At 39.3% G+C, this 13,031-nt stretch overlaps 1 protein-coding gene across 1 annotated transcript in view; it reads left to right on the top strand.

Annotated features, from left to right (window-relative positions):
• Window positions 1-12,740, top strand: part of DAGLB (diacylglycerol lipase, beta) — a 14,399-nt gene extending 1,659 nt beyond the window's left edge. The window contains exons 2-15 of the mRNA XM_009886299.1: window positions 180-331; window positions 2,419-2,593; window positions 3,216-3,477; window positions 4,597-4,722; window positions 5,775-5,902; window positions 6,909-7,035; window positions 7,403-7,486; window positions 7,939-8,016; window positions 8,422-8,502; window positions 8,598-8,725; window positions 9,202-9,270; window positions 9,369-9,441; window positions 10,771-11,024; window positions 12,548-12,740. Of these exons, the coding sequence (XP_009884601.1) occupies window positions 180-331; window positions 2,419-2,593; window positions 3,216-3,477; window positions 4,597-4,722; window positions 5,775-5,902; window positions 6,909-7,035; window positions 7,403-7,486; window positions 7,939-8,016; window positions 8,422-8,502; window positions 8,598-8,725; window positions 9,202-9,270; window positions 9,369-9,441; window positions 10,771-11,024; window positions 12,548-12,740 (1,930 nt within the window). The remainder of the gene's footprint in view (window positions 1-179; window positions 332-2,418; window positions 2,594-3,215; window positions 3,478-4,596; window positions 4,723-5,774; window positions 5,903-6,908; window positions 7,036-7,402; window positions 7,487-7,938; window positions 8,017-8,421; window positions 8,503-8,597; window positions 8,726-9,201; window positions 9,271-9,368; window positions 9,442-10,770; window positions 11,025-12,547) is intronic.
• The last annotated feature ends 291 nt before the right edge of the window (window positions 12,741-13,031 follow it).

Genomic DNA, 13,031 nt, shown 5'->3' with positions numbered 1-13,031 from the left:
ATTGCCGCTGAGCGTTCGCGTCGTCATCGCATCCTGACAAACTCCTTGTGTAACAGCTCCCCTTCTAGTAATCCCTGTGCGGTGCTTTCCTTAGGGTGAGGGCTGTTTGTCGGGTGATCGCTTTGCAGTATGCGCTTTTCCCTTCCAGCTATAACTTTTGTTCTCTCACTTTCCTGTAGGTGGGTTGGAATTCTCGCTCTTTACACAGTCCACAAGGGGCAGTTTAACTGTCCTGGGGGAGGATTACTGCACAGCTACTTGCTTGTCCTCCTCGTTCTCCTGGCTTCTATAATATGTGCATTATCTGCTCTTGTATACATCAGTATGCAAGGTAAATAGTTAACATTTTATGTTTAATATAAAATTATTATAATTGTAATTAATATAGTTAATTGGAATTTATATGGTTTTTAACCTGGAGTTGACATTCAAAAAAACCCCCAAACAATAATGCAAAAAACATCAAGTGTTTTAATGGTAGTCAAACTTGAGAAACTGTCAGCATTAAGGTATTTGCTTTAATAGTATTACCTCTGTTAGTCGGGAACTAAAATAATTAATGGACACAATAGCTTAGTGCGGCTAACAGTGATATGTTCATTGTCATCAAAGCATCTTGAAAACTTCATCTCCATTCACCATTGATACATGACCTCAAATGGAACACCGCTTAGCCTTTCTGACAGGAGTTTAGAGGAATTTATCCAAAATCAACTTCTCATCTGAAGTATTGTGTTAGCTTTACCTTGCATAGGTGGATTTAGTCTTATCTTGCAAAAGTTTATTAGCTGCAGTGGGTTACTTGAGAAAAAAACCATACAGGAACTTGATCCATATAAATGTCATAGTTAAACTAATGCATTAAGTATTGTTAAATAGAACAGGACTTACAGCTTGAAGTGAATGGCTAAACAGAAATAAGGACCTCAATGCAACTTCTGGTCATTTAGAGAAATGCCTCATTTGGGGTTAAAAAATGCTAGGAAAGGTTTTTTCCTGGTGAGGCACCTCATTACCAAAGTAATGCTAGGAAGATTAATTTGAAATACTTGTGTGGTTTCTGGAGTAGTAAATGAGACCCTACAATTTCTAACATATTGGTGCTGTCAACACTAAATAAAAAAGTATTTAAATTCTTTAAGTGGAAAGAAGCATAAAGAGTGCATGAAGAGAAAGTATGACAGAGCAGACATGTGGATGATAATCCTGGTTTTCCTACAGTTTCCAGAGGAGGCAAACGAAGATTAGTCAAGTTATGCTATTGATATCAGAGTTGAGGATGTGAGAGGTGTAACTGTAAATAGCAGAGAGAAAAGAGCCTTATTCGGTATAGAAGTACAGCTGCAAGGCCACTATAACTGAGAAATGGAAGAATTCTGAGGGTGAATTTCCAAGAAAATTAATGGTGAGATGTCTTGGACTGTGGTTGTAATGTGTGGGTTTGGGAGCAGTGGTTCTTGCACTGGCATTAGTGATGCCAGCGGTGAGCCTGACTGGAGAACACTGGGTTGTGGTGCTGTGAAAGGGAAGAAGTTGTTTTCAAGAACCACAGTTCCATATGATTGTGTCTGTGTAAGCAACCATGCTGCTGCTGTACAGGCTACAACCCGGGAATGGGAATAAGCGACCTCTGGATCAAGGGCTTTTTAAACAGCTTTCTCGCTGGATGTGAACTGCGGCTTTACAACTGGAGAATACTTTCCAAAGCTGGTTTTGTTCTGCAGTGTTTTAAGCCTTTACAAATTATCCTGCCTATGTATGAGCACGTGCACCCCACCACCTCATTACCCTGCGATCAGCAAACTGGTTTAAGGAGCTGAGCTAGCCAAAAATTACTCCCTTTTTTTATTGCCTAAGAGTGCCAAAAGGGAGAGGTTATTCGTAAGCTAACAATACAGAAAATAGTCTAAGGAGCATTTGTCCTGATAATGGTCTTACTTTTGTTCTCCTAAATAAAAATGTGAATGAATTTATTATGTAGTGACTCAGTATACAGAACTTCATTGTAGCCCTGGAAAGTGGCATCTAAAAATGAAATATACAGCCAACTGAAAGCTACATATAATAATAATAAAAGCAGGCACCAAAAGTCGCGAGGAACTGTAGGTGAGCCAATGCTCCAGTGTGCCGCCTTGGCTTGTGCTGGGCATAGCACTACTGCTTCAAGTTCGCTGCAGAACTGTCTCTGACTAGAGAGTTTTTTGGGGTATTAGTAGAGTAGATTCTAAGAGTCACTGCTGTAAACCCATTGTGGTTTTTGTTTTCTCAGCTTTCTATTAGTATGAAAATACTTTATAGTTTCAATTAAGTTTCTTACTTTCTGTAAAGCTCAGAAAGTTCATATGTCTGGGTAGGATTTTATGTGCTTATGACACATTCATAAATAGTTCTTGTTTTAAAATTGCCCTGTAATTTCAGGAACAATTTCTAATCCAGGCCCAAGAAAATCACTTCCCAAGCTACTTTATACTCGCCTACTGCTCTATTTGCCTGAATTCATCTGGGCTGTTGTAGGAGCTGTATGGGTGTCAGACAGCAGTGTGCACTGCGAGAAGACTGTGATAAATGTCATCATTGGGACAGTTATTGCAAGGTAAAGGTGCTTCCCCCCAAATCTAAGCTTGATAGCGTACATGAATGGAAAATACTGGTTACATGGTTTTTGTATGTGTTTATTGAAGACTTTGATATTTCTTATTGTGGTTTCTCATAGAGGGGTTCTTGTTGTGAAAGGAGAATTTTTAAATCTAGACAGCTAGAATGTGTTGGTATCCTTCCCTAAAGAGGCTTGAGCTCCTTGCCTTGAGAGAGCACGAGCTAGAGTGAAGGAAAGGAGGTGAAGATCAGAAAGGGTAAGAGGGATAGATGGGAATGTAGAAAACTGGATAAATGTGAAGAGGGTAGTAACGGTATCACTTAACTAGTAGTGAAAAATGGAGCCTTCACACGTCTGGGTTGGTATTTCCAAAGCAGAGGACTGTGATACTGCGTTTGGTGCTCTATGAGAAATGAGCTGCCAGCCTTGTTTCTGTGCGTAGGGGACTGAAAGCCCGATAACAAAACATGCATCCTTAAGACAGTAACAGATGATGTTCGTACAGTATTTCATACCTAACTTTGTTTCCTGTCTTTCAAGATCTATAGTTGTGTGTTCTTGCATACTTGTTAGAAATACCTGGTTTCACGGTCTTTTTATCCCACTTCCTGTTTTGCAGCTGGGTTATCATCATCTTTACCATCATTGGAGTTGTAATCGTCTTTGATCCACTTGGGGGGAAAAAGACGTTTTATCTCACCGATAGTGTAAATCGGAACCTGGAAAGCAGTCAGTCAGGGCAGTTGCTATATAATGTGAAGAATACTGCCACCAGAGTCTGGGAAAAAAGAATCAGGTTACTGTGTTGTTGTATTGTGCAAGATGATGACCATCGAGTGGCTTTTACAAGTATCGCAGAGCTTTTCCGCACCTACTTTTCAGTAAGATGGAAAGCTTTTTTTATGTTCTGTTTTGACTAACTCTGAATTTGCGGATGTTGCAACACACATGTACCTTTGTTCAGCCAGAGCTCCCTGGTACCCTGTGCCTCGAAACCACGTTTTGGATATGCCAATTTCAAAATTAAAATGACTCTTATACAAAGTATACAACACTGATTTTTCCCTCCATTTAACAAAGGTTTCTCTCCCTTCACAACTGTGAAGGGCTGTGAGAAAACAGTATTCTTTCTCCCTAGGTATCTAGTCAGAAGAACAAGGGTGAGTTTCTTTTCCTCAATATGTGAAGATCCAGGCATTTTTCCGACTGAGGATGTGTAAGGAGCCATACCCATAGCAAAGAATTGAACCGCTTTCTGACTATTAAAAAAATGAGTCCCACAGTATGTTCAGGCAGTCTTCCTGTTGTGAGCCACTTCTGAGCACGTACCAGACTAAAGTGTGTATATGCAGGAAGCTGCTTTTTGAAAACAAGGAGCATCTGCCAAAGTGGAGTCTGCATAGTGTTGATTTAGCTCAAATGTATGTCACCTATTGCTTGGGCAGTCTAGTTCAATGTTGACTTTGAAATCTGTTTGTGATTTCAAAACTAGTAGTTCTTGTTTATTAAGCGGTACTCGGGCATGCTGATTTATAGCTACAGCCTACTCAGTGGTTTATAGGGTAAAGGCTGTAAGCCACACGGAGAGATGACTCTCCAGATAGCTGAATAAACGCCCTTCAGCCTTCTCCTGTGTAAAATCCTTCTTAGTTGTTTTCAGTATAGAGGACTTTTCACATAGTGGTGTAGAACAGTGATCAATAACGTCTGGATCATTATTTGCTGTATGGCTGAGTGGGTCCTCTGTCGGGTGTTTTGTTAAGTGATGAAATTCATGTGTAGAATTGTCATTGGTCTTATTGAAGAAAACATGCAATATGTGCAGAAGGGGTGGGAGGTTAGATGCTGCTGTGACCTGTTTCTGCAACACACACTGTCTCTGAGTGAAAGGTATTCATGTAAACTGAAAAAATATAATTCGGTGTGCATTTTCTTTTGAGGTAGTTTTGCCATGTTGAGGTGTGGAATGGTTTCAAGCGCTCTTTTGTTTCTTTGTACAGGACACTGATCTGGTGCCAAGTGACATAGCAGCTGGTTTGACTCTGCTCCATCAAGAGCAAGATAAAATGGAAAGTTGCCCAAAAGAGCCTGAAGAAGTCCTGTGTCATTCTCCATCATCTCTTGTGGTAAGATAGGATTGTTGCAGCCTCTGGTGCAGTTACTCGAGGAGATGGTTCCAGATCAAACTGAAATACAGTTCTTTGTGCATTTGTTTTTGTTTTTGTTTTGTGGGTTTTGGTGTTTTTTTTTTTTTAAATTAAACACTTATAAAAATTCACAACAATTTAAATTATTAATAAATGCAGTGAAAACATCTTGGTGTGTTTTCAGTCAAAACATTTGTCTGTTTTGCATAAGTAGAACATATATGAATGGGGAATTAAGTGCAAAAAGGAGCTATTTAGGACATTTGAACATTGTTGAAGCTCTGGAAGAGAAAGGGAACAGACTAAAAATTAATATTTAGTACTGTTTGCATAGGGCTGAAAAGCTAGTCTTTTAGTATTGTGGTCTGTTTAAATTATGTCTACTGCAAATATCCAGATAAGGTAAGAAGCAAAAATAGCATCTTTTAAGTGCTTGCAGATGATGGGTTACAGTTTGCTAATTGATTTTTGCTAGTCTTCTGTGGCAGGAGCCATGAAGCCTTGCAGAGAGGCCTGACAAAAGTCTTCTATGGTAAAATGCCTTTGTAAACTATTTTACCTTCTTTTGGTCTGTGTTTCACGGAAGTATATAATTCTACTCCAAGCAATGTGTATCTATCTACTTCCTTTTGGATCCAGCCAATATGATGGGGTGATGCTTTAAAAATCTTTACCGGAGACATCTGCTACAGACTCTTCAGCTGTTCCTTTGACATCCTTCAGTAACATATTTGGAGTGAATGTTGTTTTCAGTATTGAGCTAATCAGTGTGTAAGTATTGGAAGAGAATGATTTAATGAGAGCTTTTCAAGATTCTTGAGCTGTGTAGCTATGTAAATAAACACAGACTTTTCCCTGGAATACGAGTGGCTATTTTTAGTTCCTCTTAGACCTTGAGGTTTTCCTTTTGGATAGTGTATTTTTCATCATGCCTTGATTTTCACTACTCTGTGTTCAGGTTTTATTCTGGGGCTGCCTAACACACCTTTCTTCCTCTCTCCCCTTCCTTTTCATTCTCTGTGTCCTTTCAGACAGATGATTTGGATATCGAACTGGAGAATGCTGCTCACTATATGCTGTTTGCTGCAGCTGCTTATGGCTGGCCCTACTACATATACACCAACCCATTTACTGCACTCTGTAAGCTCAATGGTGATTGGTAGGTTTGATCAAGAGCTTAAAAACACATAGCTCCTTTTTATTTAACTAGCATTAGCAGAAATAAAATAGTTTCAATAGCAGTATTTTTTTCTTGTGTTAAATTATATCACTCTTGGGAATACATGAGCTTGACTGGTAGAGTTATCTTTCACAAATTCAGTGGAAACAAAATTCCAATGTATTTCCAACCTCAGAAACAGATTAGCTTTTTTTTCCTTAAGAGAAGTTTGTGATTGAGATAAATAAAATTCATTTAGCGAAGTCACAAAGGAGAGTTGGAATTAAACCAAACATGTTTTAAAATGAGGCTTTTTAGAGCTGCCTTTTGGGCATATATGTATGTATAGAAATAAAAGCGTATCAACAGTTTTCCCTGTCTTAAAGGAATTAGAAAAAGTTACCTGTCCTTCCACCCTCCATTTTATTCCCTTTAACTCTTTTACTCAAAAAAAATGTTTACAGTCAGTATAGGAGTATGCATAATGCTGTGTAGAATTACTGTATATTTAAGTGACCACTGACATTTTTGACTGTAACCGTGATTTTCGTAATTAGTAACATGAAATACAAATATAACCTACTGAAATATAAATGACTTGGAAAAAATTATTGCACAATACAATGTATAAAACGTGACATAAGCCTGCTGTACAGAATTTGGTTTGCATTTCCTTTTTGCTTTTTTTGTATTTTCTGTCATTGGCCTGTAATCTTAAGAATTCTTTTCTTAACTGCATTGCTTGCTCTGATGATAGTCCTGTGGCCATGGTGTATTTGCCAGTCCTTGAGCTGAAAATGTATGGCATGCTGCTCAGGCAAAACCAGGTTTGTGGGCAGAGGTAACAACATCTTGTATCAGACTACTGGTACTTTTGCCAAAAAAAAAACCAACAAACCTTTGGATTCCTGGCAGAAATCCTTCTGCAAATATAATTGAGTTTGATTCCTTGAAAGGAAATCTAAAAAATTGGAACATTAAGATTTTTCTCTTCTGTGTTTGTTAGTTGCGGAAATAGACCAACAGATTCCGATATAACTGGCAGTGATCATCATAACTTTCACTTTGGATCCATCCTAAAAATAACAGGACTGCAGTACAGAGACTTCATTCATATCAGTTTTCATAACAAGGTAAGCAATCTGCACAGGCATTCAGGAAAAAAACCTAGTGATTAATTCAGTGAAAGCAAGGGGTGAAGTTTCTAGTTTGCCTTCAGCATATATGAAGTGCAAGATGCAAGGCCAAATGAAAATAGACCGTGAAACATTCAGTTCTGATTTTTTTTTTTCTAATCTAAAGGAACAGCCACAAAAACGATAGACATAAATCTGTCTCGGTATTGCAAAAAAGGCACTTATAGTAACTTGATAAGAAAATAATTCAGCTTCTTTCCATAATACAATAGAGAGCTCAATAAGAGAGCTTTCAGAAGGTGAGAACAAATGCTTACTCTAATAAAAAGTTTGTGTCTTTACTGATTGCGTTTTTCCCCTCCAGATCTATGAGATTCCATTTTTTGTTGCTTTGGATCACAAAAAAGAAGCTATCGTGGTTGCAGTGAGAGGAACCTTGTCTTTTGAGGTACCATCCGTTTGATATAAATAATTAGCTTTGTAGAAATGTGTGAACTCTTAGCATATAGAGGAAATTTTCTTGCACTGGCACATGTAAAAATAACTCACTCACGGATATGAGTCTTCCATGCTTAAGTTGTAAGCCCTCCTGTCCCTGGATGGGTAATGTTATTCCCTGTGCCACTGGGTGAGAGTGTGGAGGGCGGGCAGTGGTAATTCCTTTCCACTGTGGGTGGAGCTGCATTCTTAATGTGTGTGTGTGCAGCTTGGAAATAGTTGCTGAAATCAGGATTGTGATTGCTCTATATATTTGCTTGGGTGGTGGATTAAGGTGGGTTGTGTTTTGTTGCTTACACACTTGGAAGTCAGCTTGGTGATGCCCCTCTGACAATGTTGAGTAGCAGAGCAGGAGTCATGAAGCACTGCAGAGAGGTCTGACAAAAGCTGTCTTGTTTACAGGACATTCTCACTGATCTGTCGGCAGATTGTGAAGACTTGACACTGGAGGATGTTCTGGAGAATGGCTTTGTGCATAAGGTGTGTGCAGTCTGTAGCGGTTCATAAATCATATCAGCAGTAAGAAAACTATAAACACCTGGGACCGTTTAGTTAAACAGAAGAGTATTCTCCTTGTGAGATGGCTTGCACAGATTATTTCAGTGACTTGCTTGTTGCATTGAATACCGCCTCTGCAACTGCAAGGTAGAATTTGTAACCCTCTTGTCAGACTTTGTGTCCCTATTAAATATTCCAAAAATGTTCTAACTATTACATACAATATCATTTGGTTATAACTAGACCTCTGTCAGGAGCATGTTAAAAGAGAAGACCAGCTTTGCAAAAAGAAAGTTGTTCTGTGATGGTGGTGTGTTTAAAGTATAGATGTATCACACTTCAGATTAGATATACCCTTGTCTTCTAATTTTAAATGCTGTCTTGTAGGGAATAACGCAAGCTGCAAATTACATCTATCGAAAGCTAATAAACGATGGAATTTTAAACCAAGCTTTCACAATTGCTCCAGTAAGTTGCCTTCCAAATAATTTGGTTTGCCAGCAAAATTACACAAACCTTTTTTCGTGTCTGTCTATGTTTCAGTCTTCTCTTTCTGTCTATAGGAGTATAAACTTGTGATAGTTGGTCACAGTTTGGGTGGTGGAACAGCTTCTATCTTGGCGATAATGCTCAGGAACTCCTTCCCAACATTAAGATGTTACGCCTTTTCTCCTCCAGGAGGACTTTTAAGGTAAATATGAGACTTCTGTTATTTGGTTCTGTGTCTAAAGTGTAAAAATCTTTGAGGTAGTTGACAAATACGTTAGATGATGACTCTGGGCTTGACTGTGTTAAGCGTTTGTCTATACATTCTCCATTAGAATTGGATTTTCTCCATCTTGAATTACAGTCAAGTTCTTGGGGGAATATTACAGAATGAACTATATCTAGTGAATTCTGTCAGATAGTATAATTAGAGTTTAAAAGAAATGTTTCAGAAATAAAATGCTTAGCTGAGTAGTCTAGCTTGGCCTGTTTGACACCTACACATACCGTTGTAATCAGCATTGAAATTACTCTGATCTGTACCAAGTAGGTCTGAAAGCCTGCTGAATCCTGCTGCTGTTGCCACATGTTTGTATTTTTATTGAATGATAATGATCATCATAAAACTAAAGTGTGCCTGTCTCTTTGGTGTATCTAAAGAGGTCTTTTTTCTTTCTTAAGCAAATCACTTGCAGATTACACTAAGCACTTCATTGTTTCAGTCATTGTTGGAAAGGACCTTGTTGCAAGGTGAGATGGAAATATTTTTAAATTGTTCTTTCAGGGATGTGTTTGATTGCAGAGAACAAGAGGCTTTGCTTTACTTTGTTCTATGTGTGTTTAAACAGGTTAAGTATGCCCAACATGGAAGACTTAAAGAGGAGAATAGTGAGAATTGTGGCAAACTGCAACAGACCCAAGGTAACTGAATGCAGTTCCTGGTTAAGAATCAGTGGAATTGTTAGCTTGGTTAAGCCCCAGCTTTAATTAAGTGACCATTGGTGCGTGTATTTTGATCTTAATAATGAGAGTTACAAATGTGTTTTGGAACAAAAGTGTTTGTTTTTAATGAGGCAACACTGGTGTTAGTCTCTTATCCAATAAAGCTGTCTTGTTGGAAATTAAGATTCAACAAGGCCTGGAAGATATCCGTGCATAACATCCAAGACCTGAAATTACCTGCTTGCTAGCTTTGCTGATAAAGGAAACTACTTGAAAATTAAAAGAAAGGGGAAAAAAAACCCAAACCAGCTAAAATGATGAATAGTCAGTGAGATTACTTACTTTAATAATCATTTAGTATCAGTAAGTAAACAAGTTAGTGGTTTTATTTAAATTTTACTTTCAGGATTAATTTGGAAGGTAAGTATTTCTCTGTTATGGTATTAATTGCCCACCTCTTCTTTTTACTGTTAGAAACACAGTTTTGGGAGTACTGGAACATGTGTTGTCAGGCAAGATGATACTGGAGGTATAGAGAAGTGGCTTAAAGATTCAAAACTGCCATTTCTGAACATCTAAAGTTAAATCTGCTGTACTCACAAGATTTCCATGTTGTCCCAGGAGGAGGAGTCGTGTAGAGGGCCTGGGTGACATTGTAAATGCAGAATAAGACAATGGGCAGTTAGAAGTTACAGGTGCAAGAAAACTTAAATCTGCAGAGCAGAAATCACAGAATCGTTTAGGTTGGAAAAGACCTTTAAGATCATCGAGTCCAACCGTTAACCCAGCACTGCCAAGTCCACCACTAGACCACGTCCCTCAGCACCACGGCTACACAAGTTAAACACGCCCAGGGATGGCGACTCCACCGCTTCCCTGGCAGCCTGTGCCAGTGCTTGACAGCCCTTTGGGTGAAGAAATGTTTCCTAATATCCAATCTAAACCTCCCCTGGTGCATCTTGGGGCTGTTTCCTCTTGTCCTATTGCCTGTTCCTTGGGAGAACAGACCAACCCCCTTCGCTACACCCTCCTTTCAGGTTCCACACAGAGTAATTCAACTAGTACAGATTGTAATGTTTTCTGTAGCGTTAGTAGTGACATGGGTTAGATATCGGTGAAATAGATATCACTGTGGGGAAAATTTGGTAAGGAGATTTTATCAAACGAAAAATAGGGGAGCATGTGCATACAGTCATTTTTAGTCTTTTAATTGTCATTTCCGATGATGTGCGTGCAAGCATACAACTAGAGTAAGTTACTCAAAGAGATACCAAACCTCAATTTGACTGTTTTTCTTTTTGAACTCAGTACCAGATTTTGTTGCGTGGATGTTGGTACGAAGTATTTGGAGGAGATCCAGATAACTTCCCAACGGAGCTGGATGGTAGAAACCAAGATGCCCTCACCCAGCCACTCCTGGCTGAGGAGAGTTTAATGGTTCAGCACTCACCCTCATACAATGCCCTTGAGGATGAATCACACTTAAATTCACCACCTCAGTATCCTCATCTGTATCTTCCTGGAAAGATTATCCATATTGTAGAAGAATCCAGCTCTAGGAGGTAAGTAGAGTAATGAACACCACTGTCTTGTTTTCTTAAAATCTACTTAAAAGCTGCTTCTCACTTTCAAAGTACATGTTTCCAGCTCTGCTTCTCATCTCATCTCATCTCATCTCCAATGCCCGTCTTTGGTTATTACGTGTTAGCCAGCTTTTCAGGTTTTATTCTGTGCCTCCTTGCTTTGTTCTGTTTCACTTAAAGTCCTGGAAACTGTTTCTCTTTCTGCCTGCGTGCCTTATTCTGCCCACGAATACCTGTGCTCAAGGGATGATTGTAAACAGTAAGACTGGTAAGTTCAGCTTAGGCGTGCTGCAGTTCCTACCCAAGACTGCACATCTGGCAGACTTATGTCCTGGTAGTGGTGAAGTGATAACAAAATACCTAGTTAGTGAGTAGTCACATCAATATTGGTGATGAGAAAGAGGCAAAATATTGCCCATAATAGCAGCCCAGCTAGACTGGATACCAGTGGCCCTAGTGAGCAGTGTGCCCATGCAGCCTCTAGTTGTCCTTCGCTGCTTTTCTGTGGATGCAGGAAAGTGAGACAAAGACAACAGAAAAGCCGAAACTGCTGGAAGGGTGAGGACTGTGGTTTTGTTGGGTCAATGTTGTGTTTATGGTGGGGTTTTTTTGTTTGTGTTTTGTTGATGGTGGGTTTCTTTTGAGAAAACAACCTGAAACAGCCCCAGGCTAGACAGTACTTGATATCCTCGTTTCATTATGAAGCAGAAATAAGAGCATCTGTAACTTGCACGAGTCATCTCACAGAAGAAAATAAAATCTGTAACTTACAGAAGAGGGAAGAAAAGGACTGGAGAAGAAATCCACTTCTTTTCCTCCCATTTAGTAGATTAACTATGTGAAGTTTAAATAAAATAATAATGTTTAACAATTTCAATACTGGTTTTACAAGTTAGATACTTTAACACCTGTCACCTGCTGGGTTTTCTCAATGGCTGCTATCGCGTTCGTTTCTCTGCCTTCATTTACTCCACAGCACAGCAGCTAATCACGTTTGTTTTTTTTAATTGAACTGGCACACAAGATCCCCCACCATGTACTGTTATGTAAAATAAAATCCTAAATACACCATATGTGCCACATTAAATCTAGTATCTGGTCTCCTACTGCTACCACTGTGACTTATTGCCTGCATTTGACACTAACCATGTGGCTGTGCAGTGCTCAACCCCTCATCCCCCTTTGCTCAGACTGTACTCCATGTTTCTTTGAGCAGGATTATTTGATAGCTTCTTTCACTGTTAAGGCACAGTGTAATTTGGAGTAGCTTTGCCTTCAGGGACAGTGAAAGGCAACCTTTCCTGAAGGTCAGCACTGTAGCCCTTTGGGAGCCCACCTTTCCACTGTGAGATGGTTCCACGTCCTCCCTGAGCAAGGTCAGACAGTTCCAGGTTGTCTGTTCCTGCCTTGGCATTGAGCAGCAGTTGTACAGGCTGAGCCCTTGCATTTGAGGTGTGTTGGTGTTTTGTTTTGTGTTTTTTTTTTTGTTTTTTTTTTTTTAGGTTGTGCTCTTCAGATATCAAATATACAGCAAGATGGTCACACGAAACAGTGTTCAGCAGCATTTTAATAAGTCCCAAGATGATAACAGACCACATGCCAGATGTTGTGCTCAAAGCTCTGAACAGTTTGTCTCAGGAACATGGATCATGTATTTCTTGTCAAATGCAAGAACGTAACACCAATGTAGTATAACCGTAGCTGGACGATGAGGTGTGGGCGTTTCTATTGCAGGTTTCAAGTATTCAGGACACATTCCACGTTCATACCTAAGTGGATTTCAGTACTTTTCTCACATTGCATAAAATAAACAAGGGTCTTAATGCCCTTGCCTCTGCAGAGACCTCAAGTAACATTATGCTGGTTAAAGCACAGCATCTGCATTTATGCTGAAGGTTGGAGCTTTTTAAAAAAAAAAAAAAATGGAACAGTATGACAAGTTCTAGCTAAGCCTGTGGATGCTGGCACATGAGCCAAGGCGTCAAC

Source organism: Charadrius vociferus, unplaced genomic scaffold (assembly GCF_000708025.1).
Source record: "Charadrius vociferus isolate BGI_N301 unplaced genomic scaffold, ASM70802v2 scaffold430, whole genome shotgun sequence".
Classification (NCBI taxonomy): domain Eukaryota; kingdom Metazoa; phylum Chordata; class Aves; order Charadriiformes; family Charadriidae; genus Charadrius; species Charadrius vociferus.
The sequence above is the reverse complement of the archived record's forward strand: the minus strand, read 5'-3'. Positions and strand labels throughout refer to the sequence as shown.